General features: G+C 45.1%; 1 protein-coding gene across 2 annotated transcripts; it reads right to left on the reverse strand.

Annotated features, from left to right (window-relative positions):
- Window positions 1-9085: 9085 nt before the first annotated feature.
- LOC140391529 (ras-related protein Rap-2a) lies at window positions 9086-16428 on the reverse strand. Of its 2 annotated transcripts, XR_011935099.1 has the most exons (3): window positions 15846-16428; window positions 10304-12835; window positions 9086-9621 (listed from the first exon to the last, which is right to left on the reverse strand). XR_011935099.1 is itself a non-coding variant. In XM_072476103.1 (2 exons), the coding sequence occupies exons 1-2, from the start codon at window positions 15978-15980 to the stop codon at window positions 12419-12421; spliced, it is 552 nt and encodes a 183-aa protein (XP_072332204.1). In that variant the 5' UTR covers window positions 15981-16428; the 3' UTR covers window positions 9086-12418. The 2 variants fall into 2 exon arrangements, 1 of the variants encoding a protein (XP_072332204.1); XM_072476103.1 differs by having other exon boundaries at window positions 9086-12835.
- Window positions 16429-16725: the final 297 nt, after the last annotated feature.

Here is a 16725-nt window from a genome sequence, read left to right on the forward strand (position 1 = left end):
TATAGCATGGCTTCCTTGCTTGCACGAATTGGAAAAACCTGCAGAGGGCTTGGCGTGGGTGGGCGGCAAAGGATTATGGCTAATTGGATTGCTCTACCCAAGAGCTAGCAAAAGGCATAATGGGCCGAATGGCTAACTTTTGCGCCATACTGTCCATTCTGATTCTCCAAGTTTTTGAAATGGTTTAGGTTAGAAAATGCATGTCACGGATCTGCACGGTCCACCAAAATAGCTCGAGATATAATTCACTTTAAAATAGGTGTTCGCAGCTTGCTTCAATTAATTTGAAAGTTGATTGCATATTTCCAATTCAGTGGCTGCATATTTATAAATGTCAGGAAGATATCACCAGGTACGTGTTACCAATAACAGCAATGTTACAAAACAGTGGCCGGTTTCAACAATCTTTTCAAACTACCACATTGAGGCATCTAAGCAGGCACTTGGAATTTTCTTGCAGGTTAGGATGGTGTATATAAATCAGAAGACCATTTACCACATCAAAAATACAAAACAGCAATCCACGTTCATGGCAGGAGCACCCCAAGGTGCTTCACAGGAGTGCGTTCAAACAAAATCTGACACTGAACCACTCGAGGAGATATTAGGGAGGCACGTCATAAAGATGCCTCTTAAAGGAATAGCGAGAGAGGGAGTAGAGGGTTGGAGAGGTTTAAGGGAGGGAATTCCCAGAAGTTAGTGCCCGAGGGGATGAAGACAATTGGGGATTGCAGGAGACCAGAAGAGACCTGCAAAAGGTTAGAGATGACATTGCTTTGAGGTTATTCATGACGGCTCGACTTCTCAACCTTGCCCCTCAACCGAGGTGTGGCGACCCTCAAGTTAAATCATCACCAGTCAACTCTCCCCCTCAAAAGGGCAAAAGCAGCCTATGGTCATCTGGGACAATGGCGACTTTATCTTGCCTATGGGAGGGTAACCATTGCATTTAGCGATGCAAAACAATAATTTCGTAATTTTCCAAATAAGGGGCAACTTTAGCATGGCCAATCCAACTGCCCCGCACATCTTTTTTGATTCTGTGTGTGTGTGTGTAGGGGGGTGGAACCCACGCAGCCACGGGGAGAATGTGCAAACTCCACACGGACAGTGACCCGGGGCCAGGATCGAACCTGGGTCCTCAGCGACTTGAGACAGCGGTGCTAACCACTGCGCCACGCTAAACAATAAACATGATATACTTCAGGGTATCGGGTTTTTAAAGACAGCAAATAAAGGAAAAAAATGCCTCTTTTCCAGATTGTGAGAAACATTAAATGCATTTTAAAGTAATTTTAAAACATAATCGCAGAATTGGGGCATAACCCTCCTTTTCACAGAAATGGAACAGTAAATTAGTTGAGCCAATTAAACAAAGCCACAAACAATTTTCAATTCCTCCACAACATGTTTATCTTATAGAGAAAACTAAACTGAGGTCCATGTGGAGTATATTAAATTTTAGAACAAGTTTTACAATACTTTTGCAAACCATTTTGAAGTTAGGGTCACAGGGAAAATTCAATGCTGGGTCAGTTTTGGGAACATACCATTATTGACAGCAGCAACTAATCTCAAGTCGAGTGAAACATTCAAAAGGGAAATTAATCTAGCAGGAAGTGGATAGATACAATTCCTATTTGGAAGATGATGGATGAGCTGCCAGGTTAGGTCCCCAAAAAATGTTGAAATACAACAGAGTGAACTGGGACCAAAATGATTTCTCTTAAGAGTAAAAATGTACAGAAGGTTTAACAGCCAAATAAAAACATCCAATAGCGGAACGTCAGAACATTGAGCAAATGCTGAAAAATAGATGACGAAGAAACAGTGGGCATTTAAGATGGAGGTGAGGAGGAATTTCTCACTCCGGGAGTTGTTAATCTTGGAATTCTCTCCCCAAACGGCCATTGAATGCATGCCGAAAGGCCAAATTAGAAGAGTTTTTGATTGACAAGGGAGGGTAGGCAGAAAACCGGAATGGAGGCCATAATAATATCAACCGTGATCGTTTTGAATCGCAGAACAGGTTCAAGGGGCCAAATGGCCTACTCCTACTCCCATTTCTATGTTCTAAATGCATTTGACCGTGTATTCTTGCAAAAGGATAGGTTTGCTGGAACGTCTGTTCAAAGTTCATCTGACAAGATTACACTGCCTTTTGCGTTCTTTCATCACATCTTCCCATTGTCTCTCCCTCTGACAAAAAACATCCGACACTCATTTTGATATTGAGGGAAGTTTCACAGGACTTCAGGGGAGCTGGGCTCTGCGTATCACTATCTGGAAGCAGCGCAGTATCTTGGTGCTGGAGCAACAATCGGTGTGTCGTCCCCCCCCCTTCTGCCCACTTATTTGTCTCGTCGTCGAACAAGTGCGGCTGTTTACAGCATGCGATCTTGTGGTTGTTGTCGTTTCACATGCAGGCTCAGGTTAAAATGTTCACAATCCCAAGGAGGTCCGCACCGGATGCCTCATAATAAGCGCGTAATCTTTTAAAAAGAATATTCCTTCAACTAATTCAGCAGCAATTTGCCACCTTGAAATGTCGACACAAAAATAGCCCAATTTTAGCAGGGCTGGATTCTCCGGTGCCCCAGCCACCTGTTTCTTGTGGCATGCCTTTCGCTGGCGGAGGGATTCCCTTTTCCCATTGAAGCCAATCCACGTCACCGGGAAATCCACAGGTGGGGGTGCAATGCCAGCGGGAAAGGTGAATCCCAACAACCGGAAAATTCTGGCCCAGATTACTTGGGACCATGAGAATTTTAAATAAGCAATATTCAAGGGATTGAGAGCAAAAAATCATTGAACCTCCCATGAAAAACGACATCACGCTCCATCCAAACGCATGTTTATTTCAGCCGCTATCAGCAAAGCTTTATCAAATAGACATCAAAGAATCTTGGCAATTGAATAGAGTTGCTGGAGTTGCATTTGTGACCAATAACGGCTTAAATCTTTGGAACTGCCTGGCTATCTTCATCACAAGACCAGCCGCATAATCAGAAATACAGTGACTACAAGAGCAGATCAGAAGTGCAGTATTCTGCAGTGGGTGACCCATCTGCTGACTTTCCGCCATCTACAAGGCACATGTGAGCAGTGTGTGTTGCAATTCACTCCACTGGACTGGATGAGTGCTGCTCCAACACCATCCAGTCAAAGCAGCCTGCTTGATGAGCATCCTACCTACCGCCACAAACGTTCACTCCCTCCAACACACTGCAAACGGTACACACCGTTTCTTTGACAGCACATTCCAAACCTGCAGCCTCAAAAGGGCAGCAGATCGATAGGAACAAAACCAAGTCCAAATTCTTGCTAGGTCACACTTCATTTGGGCGTGGAAATATAATTAGTGTTCCTTCGCTGCTGGATAAAAATCCTGGAACTCCCTCCCGAATCAGCAGCACGGTAGCACAAGTGGATAGCACTGTGGCTTCACAGCGCCAGGGTCCCAGGTTCGATTCCCTGCTGGGTCACTGTCTGCGCGGAGTCTGCACATTCTCCCCGTGTCTGCGTGGGTTTCCTCCGGGTGCCCCAGTTTTCTCCCACAGTCCAAAGATGTGCAGGTTAGGTGGATTGGCCATGCTAAATTGCCCTTAGTCTCCAAAAAGGTTAGGAGGGGTTATTGGGTTACGGGGAAAGGGTGGAAGTGAGGGCTTAAGTGGGTTGGTGCAGACTCGATGGGCTCCTTCTGCACTGTATGTTCTAATCGCACTGCGTAACTACACCCCACACACCGCAGCAGGTCAAGGTGGGGGCTCAACACCAAGGCTCACATTCTTGGAGAATTGTTTATCACGAAGGCACAAAAACAAGTTAGGTTTCATTAAATAAAATTTAATTTTGTTAAAATAATTTAAATCCAAATACAGTTGACATGTTTGCATCGAATTATATTTACACACCTTGCTCGATTCAGAAACAGCAAGTCTACACCACAGTCAACACCTGGTAAAAACGGTGCTATAAGTATTCAGTCGCGTTAGTGCTCGACAGCTAACTGCCAAAAGATTATGTTTGAATTCACCTCTGGGAAGCGTTGAAAATATATTGATGTTAAAAGAAAGTTAACAAAAATAAAAGTACAGAAAAACAGCATCTGAAAGCTGTTAAAGCCAAATACAATATAAAATTGTTTAAAAAAAAAAAAACAACGTCCAAAGAATGGCGGTTCAGTCAACGAATTCTAGGTTTCAACAGGAATGCAAACAAATTTTCCAATACATTACAGTTAAAACCAACAGAACTCAAACTGGTGTGTGTTAAAGGCAACATTCTTTACCGAAGGGGAGTAAACAGGATTAGCATGGCAGAGAGGCTTTGGTAGCCACGGGTAGTTGGAACATGTCGCGGGGGTAGCGGAAACCACTTGCAGCAGGTCCAATTGTTTACAGCATTAAAAAACACAAACGCATTTGGTGAGCCAGCAACATAGGCAAGTTCTAAAAATGAGATCGCTTTAGGACTGTTCACAGGATATTTGCTTTTCCTTTTGCACCAAACACGTGGCATAGTAAAGTTTCAGATGGATAACTTCCCTCGCTGAACCCCAGGCTCTTACAGTGAGGCACTGCTAGAATGGAACAACATTAAAGTTTCAGAAGCCCGAGTGTAAATAAATACTGTCACAATACCGTCATGCTCCCTTTGCCATGACAATTTGATGTACATTTAGAAACAGGATTTTTACTACATCACCAATACATCAAAATTGACACTTACACTAGATCACCGACTGCTTTATACTAGAAGGAAGCCAATGCCACTTTTTTCTCCCCGCTACAGCTTCTCCACAGCAACATCACATTAAATGCCATATTACTTTACACTGGGTCTTAGCTGGTCACATTTCGCTGTCACTGTCACAAGTTACATTACTTCAGATTACATGCTGCACATGACAAAATTAATGAGTATGCGGCTCCATCAACTCATACTAGAGAGCCGGGATGTCATGTGAAAACGGTCTGGCTTTTTCACGTCGATAGCGAACAGTTAGCAACAAATGCGGACAGTGCAAAGTAAGCGGACCGAGTCTTGGTGATACCTGCCAGATATCTTAAAGGGTCAACAACAGGCTCAGAAGTTATAGGCCTTCACCAGATCTAAAAAACAGGAAGTGCAGGTGAACCTCAGAAGGCCCGACAAGATCTGTGGAGAGAGTTAGCGTTGAGTGCAGTACAACTCCCCTTGGATCACCTGCTTTGTTAGAGTACCTTTAATGCTGGGCTGCCATCACTTCTACACTAGGGGAAAACATAAAAATTAAAGATGCACAGCTTCTCAGTGGTTTTTCAACCTTTCACACACATCACCGCGAGTTAATAAAACAAACATCATTGGCAAAGTTGGAAATGTGTCAAAAGCGCAGAGCAAGTTGAAAAAACAAACATATGCAGCTACACCCATACATTGGCAGTGACCACACAAGGAGACATTGGACATGAGGCGAATGGTCCTCTTTACGTAGATCCGCGGAACGCAATAGTCCTCACTTTCATTAGAGGATTCCTTCTGGTTTCGGCCAGGTGACTCATGCAATGGTTTAGACATTCACTCCCCACCTGAACGCGGCCTACACACAAATGGCAAATAACCCACCTAAACCACAGGCTACAAATCTACCCCTCATAGCACAAAACAGTCACGGATTGAATTCCAATCATTTGGTGCAAAAGCATTACTATGTTGATTTATAGCTAGTTTCAGTGGTGGATGGAAGGCTTTTTACTTTCAACTCCGGATTGGTGCAATTAACTCAATTTATTCCCATTGCTTATAGACAAAACCAGGCCATCATGTGAAATCAGACGAGGGGGGAGCTATATTACATGCCAAAAGTTACATTGCACAATATCAATTACTGCCCTGCATCTAAGAACTTCCAGACATCTATGTTTAGGTATTTTTCAGGAACTGTACCAGTCTTACAGCCTGTTGAAAGGAATTGAACCAGTAATGCTTTTCTTTGTCGTAAAATATCCAATGAATAAAATTGGTCATCCAATTTTTAAAAAATGATTGCGCAGAGTCCAGCCATTAATTCTTTCTGCACTCCCAAAAAATGGCCTCACAAACAATACTTCTAGATTTCTTTCCGATGAAGCGAATGAAATACATCCTTCACTGATGCGAATAACCTAGTGCCACAAAATAATTATTCCTACCCAAGGTGCCAGCCACAGCTCCAGGCGTCACACTCACTTCAGATGGTCAACTGCTCAAATCCCATACCAAAGACTTTGGCCAACACGTCAGCACATTACTGAGGAAAAGCTGCACTGTCGGATGTGCTGTTGACCACCCCACCCACCCACCTCTTCCCCAGAGGTGCATGTAAAATGAAATCCCCTGGGCACTATAGCAGGGGAGTTTCTCTGATCAGCCTTTATCCCTCAAATAACAACATTTTTTCAGTAATTTGTGGTCACGACTGTTTACATCTGCGAACACAATTTAAACATCCTTCATTTGACTGCTCTGGGATAATCAGAGGTCATGAAAGCAGATACACATATGGAATGTTTTTGATCTGTAAACAGAATACAAGAAAAACAACTTCAATGCTTGTACCTGGGAGATTTAAGTTCCTTTCAAGTATATGCATTCCACCAGACCCTCATGACCTGGCTCCTACTGCATCACAAATCCACTGTCAACCACAACAATTATACAGACATATCCAGCAAACTAAACCCAAAATCCACCACAACCGTATCCAAAGATCACCTTTGTGCCACTGCAAGCCAATAAACTAACTGGTCCCAACCATATATTTTGATAGAACCCGGCATATGGCAGAAGGGGGAGGAGAGTTTACATTTCGCAGCCTTTGAAACTAAATGGTTGCATTTCAATACCTGATGACTTCATACTAGGAGGGGAAAATTGTAGCCGGTGGTGATTTGCTACTCAAAACTTTGAACCACGTGGAGCGGATAACCAAGTCCATTATGTTAACGGCCCTGCCCAAACTGAACAACACTTCCTAACGGAAACGGGGGACAAGTCAGTTCAGCAATTTTGCTGATCGAGCACAGGCTAGATTTTCACATTCAGTCCAATGTTTTCATACACGATCACTGCCAATGTATAGGTGCAGCTACACAAGTCCCTATTCAAACCTGCCCTTGGAGGTTTCGACAGATGCCTAGCTTTGCCCTTAATGTTTATTCACGAACTAAAAAGCAGAGCTTAAAGAGAGCAGTGGGCTGTACTGAAACTTCCGGGTTTCCAAATGCCTCACTTCATAAAACAAACAAAAAGAGAAAAAAAAAAGCTGGAATTAGATGTGCCTATGAATAGTTCCTTTTACCCAATCTTAAAAGTTACACTGTCAAAACAGCATTTAAGCATACTCGTCACATAATGAATCAGTATTTCAAGCTACTTGTGTACCAACTGCACACAAGGCAGGTTTCAGATCCAAGACAGAGGATTTTTGACTATTCCGATTGCTCTAAAGCAGGGCTACCTTTAGAACAATCAACTTCTCCTGTAACACACAGGAAATATGCCAGTAGTGCATGAGCAACAGGAGCATAATTATTTCCATATATCCAGCTTGACACTGAAAAAGCAGATTTAAGGATTTGCAGACACTTAAATTCATAATTATTGTCACAGTGACTTGCAGATAAATTACAAGAATATTGGTTCCACGTTAAAGAATAAGTGTCAAAACCAGCCAGAGATTTCACTGGGAATCAGGCATGGGGCAATTTGTTCTCGGAAGATGCCTCACAAATACTTTGTTTTCCATTTTATTTTACAAAAATACAAATAATGTTAAAAAATGGCGTGCTCGACTAAAAATAAAGTGGGGATACCAACTTCATAGTGTGACTACAATCAAATTTCTTCCATACAACTGGTGTGCCGGAGGAAAAAAAAAGTGAACTGCAATACAACAACTACTCAAACATAATTCGTATCACAAGACATATTTTGGGACATTGGAAATACATGATTGGGTGAAGTTTGTTCTTTTACTGGGGAAATAAAAACTATTAGGGAAACATCTCACTCTCTCAAGCATTCAGAAAACTGGAAGTGCCTATTGTGCCAAGGTAGCTTTGTCTCTATGGTTGTCAAAAAGGTTAAGAAGTAATAGATTAAGCTGTTTCAATACTGGTAAAGCAATGAGTCCAAGGACTTTTATAATATTAACCACTTAGCATAAGCGATACATTGCAAGTGTTTCCAACACGGAGGAGCCCCCTTTGGCTAAAGCCAACTCTCAGGCAGCAGTTCATCAAATTTGAAGAGGATTTACATGAGGTAATTTGCTATGTTAACCCTCCTGGTCAATGCAATGGGTACACTGCAACCCCCCCACCCCCCCCCCCCACCCCAAAAAGGAAATCCATTAACTAGCCATTTCACTTGCGCAAACTAATTTAGCACCAGTTAGGAGACCCTCACTAAGAAACTCGTCACTCAGATGACCTTCCTGCAGCTATCCAGAGTCAACACAAATCGTCCGGTTCCTCCCTCCCCCCCCAAAAAAACACGTTATCCGAATGAAACCCAACATCATTTCCTGGAATCAATCTCAAGTAAAGAACTAGTTTCAAAAAGGAAAGTCTGTCTGCGCTCACAACCGCAGTGAGACAAGACTACTGTCCTTAAACACACCACTTCAGGTGAACACACACAGTACCTGCCTGAAATTCAACGTACATCATCGGAAGCTGCAGTTCAGAATTTTGATTTATGGTTTAGAGAAGTTTAAAGCAGCACTGAACAGTCTTTTTAAAAAAAAAAAAAAAATTGAGTCCAACTAGATTAACTTCAGGTATCTAGTTCGTTGCAAAGAATGTTGCCCACACACATACAGATCAGTTTTAAGGGGTTATTAAAAATGAATCGAGGCATTGCTGTAAATATATCTGCATATTCAGGTAAATAATATAAACAATGCAAGACACTGTTTGGAAATGTAAACTTATGCTGAGATATAACAAGACAATAAAATACATCTTTGAATGCTTAAAAAAAAAAAAATGGCTGCACATTATTAGCGGGGAAGGCTCCCATCATCCTGTACAAAAGAAATCAAGCAAAGTGGATCCCATTTACTGCATCTTCAGTTTATTGGAAATGCAAAATAAACTATTGCAATTTGCAAAGGTGTCTTTTCGCCTTCTTGGTCCATAAAAAGAAACCTGCACCCGTAACTTGCTGTTTTGTTTTTAAAATCTCTCTTTTTTTTTTGTTGCAACAGTTAAACGTCTCACAATGCGCCACACATACCGCTGAAGATGCAGGAGGTCATCCAATTATGAAGGAATTGAACAGCTCCCGAGTGGAGGTAAATCTCAATCTGGAGAACCAACTGGTTTCGCTTCTGTTGGGGGCCACGTCCAGCCACATGTTCAGGTTTTTTCGCACCATGCTCAAAACCCAACATGTGATTTGCTCCATTGGGAATCTCGCAGCTCAAAAATCAGAACACGAGATGCATCATGCTTTGCTACACGCCGGGATTTGTCTCCTCCTGAGTGTGTGACAACTCTTAACGGATCCGATGAGGATTTTGGAGAAAAACTGTCCCACTTCCACAATCCCAACTGCTAGTTCTACGCAGTGGCATCTTAAAAAATAAAGTTCCTGCAACACAACTGTCAGATATTGAAAAGCAAGCAAAATAAGTCTGTCGTGCCCAAAACACTTTGCTACTGCGCTCATTTATCAAACCACTACAGAATGCTCCAACATAAGACTTTCGTAAGTATCTGGTGTTCAGCCATGCATTCATTATATTCTTAGTTCAAAGATATAAAATGAAAAAAACAACAACCCACAAATAGAGTATTTCAGAGCACCATTCATAAAATAAAATATATTTTTGCCACTTCTGCATCAGGAAAGACGGAAATCGGAGAGATGATTTCTATTAGTTGGTAAAATTTGATCAATCCATAGGTTTTTATAGACGCGAGCAATAAAGGCAATAAACTTTTCTTCAACAAGCAATACAGGAATCTGAATCACATTTGTCCAGATTGACTGCAACAGGTGATCTGCTTCTCCTTTTCGAAGAAGGTGAAATTTTGAAAATTTCCCCAACAGGTTACAGATGACCGCCGGGCATTCACATCCAACAAGCTCCATACACCACAATACCCATTGAAAAGCATGTCCCTGGCAGACAAGACACTTGTGGGACTGAGCGACGATATGCTCTTCCCCTCAAGAGTCGATGAGGACTTTTTGGCCAGTCTCCAAGCTTGACCAAACATTCTGCTTAACCTCACAGAGGCCACTTTCCCCAACACCTCCTTATCCTCACCTGCAAGAATCAAGGCTGAACGAGGAGTCCTCTTCTTCTTCTTCCCACTAAAGCAGCATTCAGCATCTTGGGCCATTTAAAATCACAACGGTGGAGTAAGCAGATTGCTCTCCCCTCCTTACAGAGCTGGCTAGAATTGGCTGTGGAGTTGATATTTCAGCCAAGCATTTCATCTCTGCAACTCTTATCATGGCAGCTGAAGAGCTGCCGTTTCCACCTTTATCACAGAATGAGTCTCAATTTCGTCACTTTGTAGGCATGGCAACATCTTTTCTTCCTCTGCACAGCAAGCAGATTTTTAAAAATTGTGTATCTTTCCAAACTAGCCTCAATTTTCTATACAAAAGAGCCTCGCAATCCTCTTGACCCTCCCTATGTGGTTCTACAAAGAGTGCAAGAAAACTAGATGCCATTTTCTTACTAAATGCCAAAAGGAAAACAAATAAAATAATCACCTTTCAAAGCAGCAGCAGAGAGGGAAGAATGAGCTAAATCTGGTAGCTTTGTAAAGCTGCTCACTTTTTGCAAGAGTTGAACAGCGTTGATCTTTCATTAAATTGTAGCTTGATAGTTAAATGTTCCCCGCTGCAAGACAGAAAATAAGTCCTTTTGGTTTCTTCCTCCCCACCACATCTTGTTGCAAAGCAATACAAGAGCAACGCTAATAGCCTACAGCAGGGTAATGTCCTGCCCACACAGAAAAAGAGAAACCCTGAATTAGCTAATTCTCTTTCCTGTATGGTACAAGGAACATCTTGGTCAGTCAACTGTACTAGTTGATTTGTTCACTGCCCTTTTCTTTAGACACTAACAGAGGAATTATCAACTTATGCCGATCATCGCTCCTGCACCATTCACAAAAGCGCAGCACTGATTGTTAACTTATACCATACTGCACTGGAAAAAACCTGATGGAACTCTGTTGAAACACCCTCGGCGTCACTACTCCTGCTGATATTCTACACTATATGAGTGGAAAGGTCCACTGCTTTTCCTTCCTTGTCTGTGAGCAACGCAGACTCCTGCTGTTGTAATGTTTCGCCTGTCCATTTGCCCTTGTATCCTGTGGGTACAAACAACTGAAGAATATAGCCGCAGTTTCCCATTCACTCCTCTCCTCTCCCATTTTGGTTACTTGCTCGCCCCTTTACAAGAAGCATTTAAACTCCTCAATGACATCAGGCAGGAAGCGTGCAGTCAGATTTCAGCGAGGGTGTTCATCCTTCCTGCATCACATCAATTGCTTCTTTAACATTTTTATTTTTATAAAATCAGTGCATTTACACAACAGAGAGAACAGCCCTGGTCCTCAACCCTAAATCTTAGTTGTACGACTCTTGATTAAAAGATCTGGCGATTCGCCCATATTGAAACCAATTTGAGTCCGATTTTGTGTTTAAAAACCCATGACCTTTTCACGGTCTGACACAGGAAGTGCAGCATCAGTTATAAAGCAAGATATCCTAGCCTCTCCTGGGTTCGAAGAGGTGGAGATCTCCCAGATTGGAACACACTCAAATTTCTGTCTTAATCCAATTGTGATAGCATTGCCTGTAGGACCCCCGTCATCAATCTCGTCTTCGTTACAAAGCTCTTGTCGACTTCCTCTTTTCTTTCAAAAAACAAGCTACAGCAACATGAAACAATCTGGCGTGTCCCCTGGGCTGGAAGAGGCAGAGATCTTGCAGACAGGAACTAATTCAAAGTCTTGTGTTAAGCCAAGGAGTTTTTTTTTCTCCTTACTGTAGGGCACAGGAAGAGCAGCACTGGCCATCAAGTATAAAGCTTCTCATTGACACCCTCTGCTTTTTATAAAACAATGTGAAAGAACCAGGGGAGCCTCCTGGTTTAGAAGAGGTGGCAATCTCCCGGATAGGAACTGATTGAATGTCTGGTCTTAACCCAAAGCGTTTTTACTTTGCTTTTTTGTGTTTATTCTAGGACACAGGATGAGCAGCATGGAGCATCAGTTATAAAGCTCCTCGTCGATATTCTCTGCCTTTATACACAGCAATAAGAAATAATCTAGTTGCCCCCTGGATCAGAAGAAGTGGAGATCTCCCCCAGTTAGGAACTGACACAACGTCTTTCAGTGTTCTTTTGCTGTAGAGCGTTTTACTGCAGGACACAGGAAGAACAGCACTGATCATCCTTGTCAGGTTGTGCAGCGTAGTTCATCTGTCGGACTATCTCAGCGAACAGCTCGTCCACCATGGTCTTGCTCTTGGCAGAGGTCTCCATGAAGGGGCAGCCCCACTCCTCAGCCAGGGCCCTGCCCTCAGCGGCCGACACCTCGCGCTCGCTCTCCAGGTCCACCTTGTTGCCCACCAGGATGACGGGCACCTTCTCGTAGCGCTTCACGCGGATTATCTGGTCGCGCATGGGCCTGATGTCCTGGAAGGACTGCTGATTGACCAGACTATAGACCAGGATGAAGCCCTGGCCGTTTTTGATGTACAAATCCCGCATGGAGGCGAACTGCTCCGTGCCCGCCGTGTCCAAGATCTCCAGTACGGATGGCGATGAGTCCACCTGTAACAGAACCATAAGAACGATTACAGCACACGATACTATTCAGCGCATATTGGCTCTCCGCAAGAGCAACTTGCAGAGAGTCCCATTCTACTGCCATTGCCCCATAGCCCTCCAATTGCTTTTGTCATATTCAGGCAATTCCCTTTTGAGAGCTGTGATTGAATCTGCCTCCATTACCCCCTCAGGCAGCGCATTCCAGACCCTAAACACTCACTGCATTAAAAAAATGCTTTTCTCCATGGCGCCATTGCTTCTTTCATCATTTAACGTTAATCTGCGTCCTCTGATTCTTGACCTTTTGGACAATGGAAATAGTGGAATGAATTCTCCGCCTCCCCAGCTGCATGTTTCTCGGTGACGCACTGCTGCTGGCAACAGGAATCTGCGTTCCAACCGCTGGACAACGGGATTTTCCATTGTCGCTACAAGACGTTGCAAGGAAGGCCGCAAGCGGGGGTGCGCTGGCAGCGGAATGGAGAATCCTGCCGGCAGAGAATTTATCCCAGTTTCTTTCTATCCACGCTGTGAAATCTCCTAGCCTTCGCTTACACAAAGTCAACACCAGCTTCTCCAATCGATGTAACTGGCGTCTTCCGTCCCTGGAACAATTCTTGCGAATTGCCTTTCGCATCCTTCCTAAAGCGCAGAGCCCGGAATTAGACAGTTGAGGCTGAATCAGTGTTTCGAAAATTCACCATAAATTCCTTGCTTTTGTACTTTATGCCTCTCTGCACTGTTTATACCAAATAACCTTACAGCCATGGCTCAGTGGGTGGCACTTGCACCTCAGAGCCTCGTGAGTTCATGCTTCACTTGAAGAACTTGAATATACAAATCAAGGTTGACACTCGCAGAACGATACTGAGGAGGCTCCATCCTTCAGGTGAGGCGTTTACAACTGAGGCCCCAACTCTCTGCACGGATGCAAGTAAAAGGCACGATTTCAAAGAGGAGCATTGGCGCTGTGACCCTCAACCAACATCACGATTACTATTTTGTGGGAGCTTGCCTTTTGTAAATTGATTGCCTTTTTTATTGACTATGCTCCAGATCATCAGAATTGGGAGGAGTGGATCAATCGGTCCCTTGGGCCCGCTTTGCCACACGATAGCATGGCTGATCTGACTCTGGCCTCAACTCCACTTTGCTCTCTGCCCCCCGCCCCCCACCTCAATAACCACTTCCTTGTTGATCAAAAGTCTGTCTAATTCAGCCCTGAATAGATTCCGTAATCAAGATTCTACTGCTCTCCGAGGGAGAGAAATTCCACAGACCCTCAGAGTGGAAGTTCCTCCTCGACCCCATTTTAAATGGAAGACCCTCATTCTGAAACCATGCCCCCCAAGTTCTAGATTCACAGCATTTTGGGGGGGGGGGGGGGGGGGGGGGGAAGAGAGAGAAAAGAGAACATCCTCTTAGTAGCCACCATGCCGAGCCCCCTCAGAATCTTGCGCGTAAGATCGCTTCTTATTCCTCTAAACACCTTAGTGTCTAGGCCCAGCTTTTTGTCATAATATTAACAGGGGTGGCCAAACCTCCAGGAACGAAAGGTTAATCTCCTGGATGCAAGATGTGAGCAAAACCGAGGGAGAAAAAGCAACCAAAGCAAGTGGTGCGCTTTTATTTATGTTGAAGACTTTCCTGCATTGGGTGGAAAACTATTGAAGATGGAGGCTGGGAAGACGAGGACGTAGAAGGTGAGAAGCCATGCAACAGGAACAAAATCCAATCATCCCAGAAGTCACATCGGACTCGAAACATTAACTGTTTCTCTCACCACAAATACGGAGCTTTTCTATCTGCACATATATCCGATCTCCAGCAGCTGCAGTATTTTGCTTTTTTAAAAATTCCTAAAACTCCAAAAATTGTGGCTGTGAAGCAGAGCCTGTCCGGGGTGGAGATGGGCTAATGAAAGGGGGTGCAGTGGGAATATAATTTTAAAAAAAGGAAGCGGTGGAAAAACCCAGCCGGCTTGGAGAGAAAGAGTTAATATTTCTGGTCCAATTTGACTCTTCTTGGGAGCTATGTAACTCCTGCGAAAGCGACTTTTGGCAAATGCCTCATCAAACACCAGGAGGGAAATGGCAAAGCAAGAAAAGCAGAGAAGGTGAAAGAGACTAACAGAATTCCCACTGGAGACAAGAGCAGGACATCTTCGATAGGCATTCCTGGAAGAGAAGCAGCCGCGATGTCAACACTGAATGGAACGCAAAGATACGGCAGATCTGGAATAAGAACAGAGAGTGCGGGAAATACTCTGCTGGTGCTGGCGGCAACTGTGGAGGGAGAAGCAGCTTTAATGCTTCCAGTCCAACATGACTCTCCCTGGCACAGAACGTGTAGGAAATGCCCAGCCAGCCTGGAGAGAGGAATAGAGCAAGCGGCACGATGGCACAGTTGCTTCACAGCGCCAGGGTCCTGGGTTCGGTTCCCAGCTTGGGTCGCTGTCTGCACGTTCTCACAGTGTCTGCGTGGGTTTCCTCCGGGTGCTCCAGTTTCCTCCCACAAGTCCCGAAAGACCCGCTCGTTGGTAATTTGGACATTCGGAATTCTCCCTCTGTGTACCCGAACAGGCGCCGGAGTGTGGCGACTAAGGGATTTTCACAGTAACTTCATTGCAGCGTTAACGCAAGCCTACTTGCGACAATAACAGTTATAAAGTTAACATTTCAGGCCGAAGGCGCGTTCTGATTGAAACTAAGAGCTGGGAACACTCAGCCGGTGAGGGAGAAAAACAAGGGTAACCTCCCGAGCTCAATAGGGACTCTTGCCGGGATCTGCGGGGATACAAGTCTGGCCTTGGGAGTTCTTTTCACCCCCAACCCAACCACCTCACCCCCAGTGCCCTCCTGCCGAGGAGTTTTCTCGAACCTCCACCCCAAGCACACACCCCCCCCCCCCCCCCAAAAAAATAAAAATGACAAAAGAGGCGAAGAAAAAAAAGGGGGATGATGGAAGGATTTGGGGGGAGGGGAAGAGAAAGAGGTGAAACAACAAACACTACCTCTATCTCCTTGCGGTAAAAGTCCTCGATGGTCGGGTCGTACTTCTCGATGAAGGTGCCAGTGACAAACTGCACGGTCAGGGCTGACTTGCCCACGCCCCCGCTGCCCAGCACCACCACCTTGTACTCCCGCATGGCGGCGGCTGCCTGCCCACCGGCCGCCCCTTTAAGGGAGCGATTAAAGTCGGCAGGTAAAAATTAAAAAAAAAAATCGGGGGGTGGGAATTAAAGGGGAAGTCAAACTTTCCCAAATGCCTTTAATTGTCCACCCCCCCCCTCTCTCTCTCGGAGGGGATAAATTACAGATTTTAAAAAATAAGTCTACCCCCTCCTCCCTCTTAAAGGGAACAAAAGGCCGCTCCCGCCTCACAGGGAGGTGACGGCGCCGCCTTCCCACCCCATCTCCTCCTCTCTCAGCCAAGGCAACGCGGGGCTCGCCTCATTTTCGGAATTTTATTGTTCCCCCGAAGCCGGATTCCGCGCCGCCCCGCGCCGCCATACTCTCTCTCTGTCGGGCGGGGACTCTCTCTCTCTCTCTCCTCGACTGCTCTCCGTTCGACCGCGCCGCCTTCTCACGTGACACCGCCCGGCCACCGTAGCCGGATGTTCCCGCCCCCTCCACCTGCCCATCGGGCCGCGGCCGGCCAATCGCGGCGCCGCCCGCTGGACGCCCCCGCCCCCGGCGCCGTCCCATTGTCCCAGCCGCCTGTCCGTCAACGCCAGTCTCTCATTTACATAGGCCCCGCCCCTTCCACCCCGAGCCGGACGCCGAGGAAAGCTTCCAGCCACGCCCCCCCCCCCCACCCCGCTCCCATTGGCCACATGCGGCTGCCGATCACGGCGAGCTGGTCAATGGCTGCGGCTGGGTCTACAAGAGTCC

The sequence above is a fragment of the Scyliorhinus torazame genome, chromosome 15 (assembly GCF_047496885.1).
Source record: "Scyliorhinus torazame isolate Kashiwa2021f chromosome 15, sScyTor2.1, whole genome shotgun sequence".
Lineage (NCBI taxonomy): Eukaryota > Metazoa > Chordata > Chondrichthyes > Carcharhiniformes > Scyliorhinidae > Scyliorhinus > Scyliorhinus torazame.

Bases quoted from the DNA above. Each gene is read 5' to 3' on its own strand.
- LOC140391529 (XM_072476103.1), bottom strand. From the start codon at position 15,980: ATGCGGGAGTACAAGGTGGTGGTGCTGGGCAGCGGGGGCGTGGGCAAG. The intron at 12,836-15,845 runs GTAGTGTTTGTT...GTTCTGTTACAG, and splicing joins TTTACCGCAAGGAGATAGAG to GTGGACTCATCGCCATCCGT.